The 5,451-nt window shown below is 37.5% G+C and overlaps 1 protein-coding gene across 5 annotated transcripts in view; it reads right to left on the bottom strand.

Moving 5' to 3' along the window:
* Positions 1–5,451, bottom strand: part of inpp4b (inositol polyphosphate-4-phosphatase type II B) — a 196,229-nt gene that overhangs the window by 49,515 nt on the left and 141,263 nt on the right. For all 5 annotated transcript variants that reach the window (XM_017306762.1, XM_017306766.1, XM_008419948.2 and 2 more), the window contains one exon: positions 4,365–4,466. In XM_017306762.1, coding sequence (XP_017162251.1) covers positions 4,365–4,466 — 102 coding nt within the window. The remainder of the gene's footprint in view (positions 1–4,364; positions 4,467–5,451) is intronic.

The raw sequence follows: 5,451 nt of genomic DNA, 5'->3' as shown, positions 1-5,451 counted from the left end.
TATATATATATATATATACACACACACACACACACATACGTCTCAATTGGGACTAAATCAACTTGTTTCAGCTCAACTTGACATTTTTTTCATGTATCACTTTCCTACTTTCCAAATTGAAGTCAAAAGTCAAAAAAGGTATGAAACAACATGAATATAACCTTCTGAATATCATAACTTCACTCTCTCAGAAAGAGAACACAGGTACTGTCAAAGAGAAATAAAGGTATGGCATTATGGCATTATTTCAGGACTGAACCTGCATCTCATATATTACCCTCTCTCCTACATATTCACAGCTTGGGTTTGAGGTCGATTGGTCCCATGTTAGACCAGAAGGACAGCCAATGTCACAGTGCTTCACTCCAATTTGCACATCAGCCTCAAAATTAAATAAACACTTCACAGACAGCCAGGCAGGAACAAAGGTGCTTAGAGCAGGTCTTGTTTTGAATGACTAATGACTGAAGCCAACAATTAAAATCAGAAAAAGCCCACGATGTGTGTGTGTGTGTGTGTGTGTGTGTGTGTGTGTGTGTGCGTGTGCGTGTTTATTTGTTTTTTGGTCATGAATGCAATTTACAAGGACCTCCATTAAGGTTAAAATAAAACATTAAGAGTGAGAGGCAGGAAATGCTTTGCTTCAACTGAGTCCTGCTGGGATTTTCTGTCATATACTTGGTAGAACATGACTGGTATATATTTGTTATGCAACACTGTGTGGAAGTTTTAATCCCCTCCATTCCCTGTCTTATTGTTCTTTATATTTTAATCCAAAGAGGCACCGTCTCTCCTAATCTTTGGACTTTGTTGGGCTTATAAACTAATTTTCTGCCTGGTCCCTGACCATACCTGTATTTTGCTCATTGTGCATCTAAGATGTATGAAAATGAACAAATGGAGGATAAAAGAATCAGCATGAGAACTATTCAACATTATATAGCAGCAGATGAATAGTTTCTGATAGTTACGTATGGGGAGAAAATACAGCAATGAAGCCGATCATCTACTCTTTGCCAAGTTTTCAGCAAATGGTTCTTTGGTGGTAAAATCCTACTTTCTATGTGTCAAACTGTTATGTTCAGCATTTTTAACAGATTCAAGCATAAAATGGGATTAAATCATGTTTTTGTGACAAGCTGCTGATAAAGTCCCAAAGATAGTTATTGATTAGACCTAAATGACTCAGATCTGGAAGTGGTAATGTGATGGAGTAGAAAAAGTAAAAACTCTCAGTATCTGAGTCTGGGGCTGGATGTGGGAGTTTTACTGGTGTGGGATTGCTGCTGTTGAATCAAGCCAGTGATTGATTAAAGTTAGGAACTGAACTGAAAGACACTGCAAAAAACCAAGTATTTTTTGGTGTGGTTTCTAGTGCAGTATCTAAGAAGCAGCACTACAAGTAACTTCAGCAAGATATGGACGCTTGTTTTAAGTAAAACACTCCTTTTACGTTGATGGAAAAGCATTGAAAGCTTGTAGAGGCTGGTCCAGTTTATTTCACCAATAAACTTGGTGAAGTTCTTTGGCAATCAGATTAGCATAAGGACACTAGCTAAGACAGAAAATGTTTTCTTAAGCTTTGAAATGTGGGTGGGCGACACAGACTTTGTAGTACTATTGTGATAATGACAAAAATTATCATTAAAAAAACTGTTCATTAAAAGATTCGGTAGCAGTTTATGTGACTGACATAAACTCCTTATTAACATGAAGGAGTTTTCATGAATGTTTATGACTGTTGTCATGAAGAGTCATTTGGTAAATGACACTTTTAATTAAAAGTTGGCACTTTTAATGGACTTTTAATGCAGATTTACGTTAAAAGAATGACACTTTATGACAACAGTCATAGACATTCATGAAGACTCCTTCATGCTCATGTCAGGTGTTACGTCATATTTATGACAGTCATGTCAGTCTAATGCACTCATTACTGTTTAAACTTTACCTTTAATAACGTAAAGTTACCTAATTTTTAAAGTGCAATCAGTAATACTTTTATAATAAATGTATATCAGTAATGGTTTCTTGGTGTCATAACAAAGACATTTTGAATAATGTCAACTTTGTATTAAAAGTGTGATAATTTACCGAATGACGCTTTATGACAACAGTCATAAATATTCATGAAGGCTTATTTATGTTTATGAAAGTGTCATGTCAGTCTTATTCACCCCCCTTCAAATAAAGTGTTACCAAATTTTTTTAATGATAAATAATAAACAATATGAAAAATGTCCAATCCAACTTTTAAACTGTCGCCACAGAGGAAAATAACAGAAAACCACAGCAGACCAACTGAGGACTGAAGCGTTTGCTGTTTTACTCACTGCTTCTTCCACTAGTTGTACCAATGTAACAGAGTTTTCCTAACTTTTCCAACAGGCACAATGAACCAACCTGAGACTGATTTTCAGTTTTTCTTTTTTGTTATCCTTGTCTCGGTTAATCAACAGCAGAACGAGGCGTTAAAAAAGCGAAAAGACAGAGGAGCTTTTGTAAAGAGGAAACTGATTGTGGCCGTCAAAATGAGTGGTTATAATTCACACACAGCAATCTGTGCTGACAACAAAACATCCTCCTGAACAATGCTTCCAGCTCAGCTTTCCCAGACTAATGGTTTTCAGAAATATTTTACAGCTGTGAAAATCCATTCACAGTAAAACAAATGAATTCTCTTCAGAGCCCACAATGTTGTTATTTTTTCTGATTTCCCTTTTCTCGGGATGATCAATAGACAAAGTGAAAATAAATGGCTTTGCAACACTGAGTAGATTATACATCACTTCTCAAGGAAATGCTCCTCTTTACAAAAGAAAATTGAACAATAGAGTAAATGACATTGGTTAAACAAGAAAACCGAGCAACATTTAAGACCCGGAGCCTGAACTCAGCAGTTGCTACAGGACGTTTCATTTCTTACCTGGTTGTACCGCTCCGGTAACGACATGAAAAGAAAAGCTGTGCAAACCAACCTGGTTCTTTAGTGAAAAAGTAATTGCCTCCTAAACCCAACAATCAGCCGTAAATAAGTTAACAGCAACAACTGCCAATAAAAAATTACAAAACAGTTTTAAAGTCACGGTGGAAACATTTTGTCTCCCTGTTTTCAGTGAAATAGTCCGAATTCAGACATATTTGGAGGGTTTGAGCATGAAAAAAGTGTTTAGGGTTATAACATTTCATCTCAGTCAGACTTAAGTCTGGACTTAAACTGGGTCACACTGAAACCTACATTTCTTGTTTTGATATAAAATCCACACATAAGCAACTGTGAAAATATTAAATTTGCCAAATTTTATCCTTAACTTACAAAAACATTCTCTGACAATGCTTTCTATATGCTTCCTTTCTGCTGCTGCTGTAATTTCTAGCACCTCTGTAATTGGTCCTCTTACTTTTTATTATAATAATTTATTTACCATGCTTGCAGCAACATCAAGCCATTTCCGTATGTTTGCAAAACAAATGAAGAGAAATGTGGCAAAATGACTCACTCTGCACAAAATGGTAAATTTTTAAAAAATTCACTTTGTAGTTTCACATTACACTGGTAATAAATGATCCAACATTCCCCTTTTTTCCTAAGTGCCGTTATGAGGTCAGCAAAGCCAGTGATGCTGTAAGAGTGGAGCGATCTCACACCACATATTAGCCGAGCACCTCAGCTGAACAGTGAGTTACCTAGAAAATTGGGCCCAAAGAGGCTAATTATCAGCGTGTCCACCAATCAATGAGCAAACTCCTTCAAGGTCAGTTTTGATATGGTTTTACCATTTTTTCCCCTCCTTGACAGAGAAACAAAGTTTTAGGCCGATATGATGATTTGATCTGGCTTAACTCATCTTTCATCCCTCAGGTTCTCACTGGAAGAATGACAGTTAATCCCCATGTTTGTCTTCCCGTCTTCCCATCAATCATCCTGTGTTTAGTTGAAATGGAGCCAACTCACCGATAGAAGGGAAGCAGTTAATACACAGAGACAGTTCCAGGCCAACAGCGGCCTGCTGCCGAGCATCCGCAAATCAGACAACCTATTATTTCACTTCGCTGAAACGCAAAGGGCTTAATTAGTATTTTGCCTGGTTTTTTTTTCCAGGCCAAAGTAATTCTCACCTTTCAACCTGAGTTATGGCCTAGAAACAGCCAGCCTGAGTCCTCTGAGTATTTCTGACAGATGGCAAATCGAGCACAGAGAAACAAGAGTGTGACTAGAACCACAGAAGCTTTTCCAACATACACCTGCTGTCATGGAAAAGGCGAGCGATGAAATGCCTCAGTTGTTTTCTCGCTGAATTGTCCTTGAAGTATCTGTTAATCACATTCTGAAGTTAGCACACCCAGTCCTAATTAAACAGTACCTGTTTTCTGTGGGCATGTCACTCTCATCCTCTGTGTGTGCAGGTTTATTGGGATGAACTCCAGAGACTTCTGGGCTTTGCAGCAACTCGGCTTGAATGAACCTGAAGGAAGAAAAAGGACAAAGTCAAAACCCAGTTGTCCATTTCAAATGAAAACCAGACATGTAAAGACATTCTGAAGGAGGAAAAGATGATTTGATTTGTAATCACAGAGCAGAACTTGAACATCATGAAGTCGCCCAAACAATCAGTAAAGTAACACATCAGACTTTGACATGAAGATATTTTTAGCACAGATGTGAAACATCTATCAATACAGAAAGGGTTAAAGATATTTCTAAGGCTCTGGGACAAACATGGAGCAGTGATGAAACTTCACAGGCCTGACAAAATTACTCCAACAACAAACCAAACCTCAGTCAGAGGGTTGCAGTAAAATCCAAAACAGCATCTAAAGCTGTTCAGGCCTCATTTGCCTCAGTTAGACTCAGAGTTCACAAGTCAACAATTAAAAACACAGACTGGAAAAAAGATGTTCATGCTGGAAAATTCAGTGTGGCTGAATTAAAATGATTCTGAAGAAGAGTGGGTGAAAATATTCATTATGACTTATTGGTAGCAGATGTTGCTGGCAGGAGTGACACGGCCAGTTATTAAGTGTAGATGCATGATCCTTTTCTCAACGGACATAGGCTGGTTTTATAGTATTTTCCTCATTATTGATCAAAAAACCTACATATAAAAATACATTTTATTATTTCTTTAACTTAAACATCTAACATAATTGCAAAAACAGAAAAACCCTGCAATGAGACAAACACTAATAGTATTTTACAGGCATAAAAATATAGACTTGAACTTGTCAAACACCTTCTAGAGTTTATTTAAAACAGGATAAATCACCAGTTCATCACAGGGCAACACAAACACTCACAAGACACACAGTCATGCACACACCTACAGGTAAGAAAAGACCAATAATCTAAGAGTCACGTTTTTGGAGAGGGAGGAAGCCAGAGTACCCAGAGAGAACACACACACACACACGCACACACACGCACACACACACACACACACACACACACAC

The sequence above is a fragment of the Poecilia reticulata genome, linkage group LG1 (assembly GCF_000633615.1).
Source record: "Poecilia reticulata strain Guanapo linkage group LG1, Guppy_female_1.0+MT, whole genome shotgun sequence".
NCBI lineage: Eukaryota > Metazoa > Chordata > Actinopteri > Cyprinodontiformes > Poeciliidae > Poecilia > Poecilia reticulata.
This window is presented reverse-complemented; position numbering and strand designations above follow the sequence as displayed.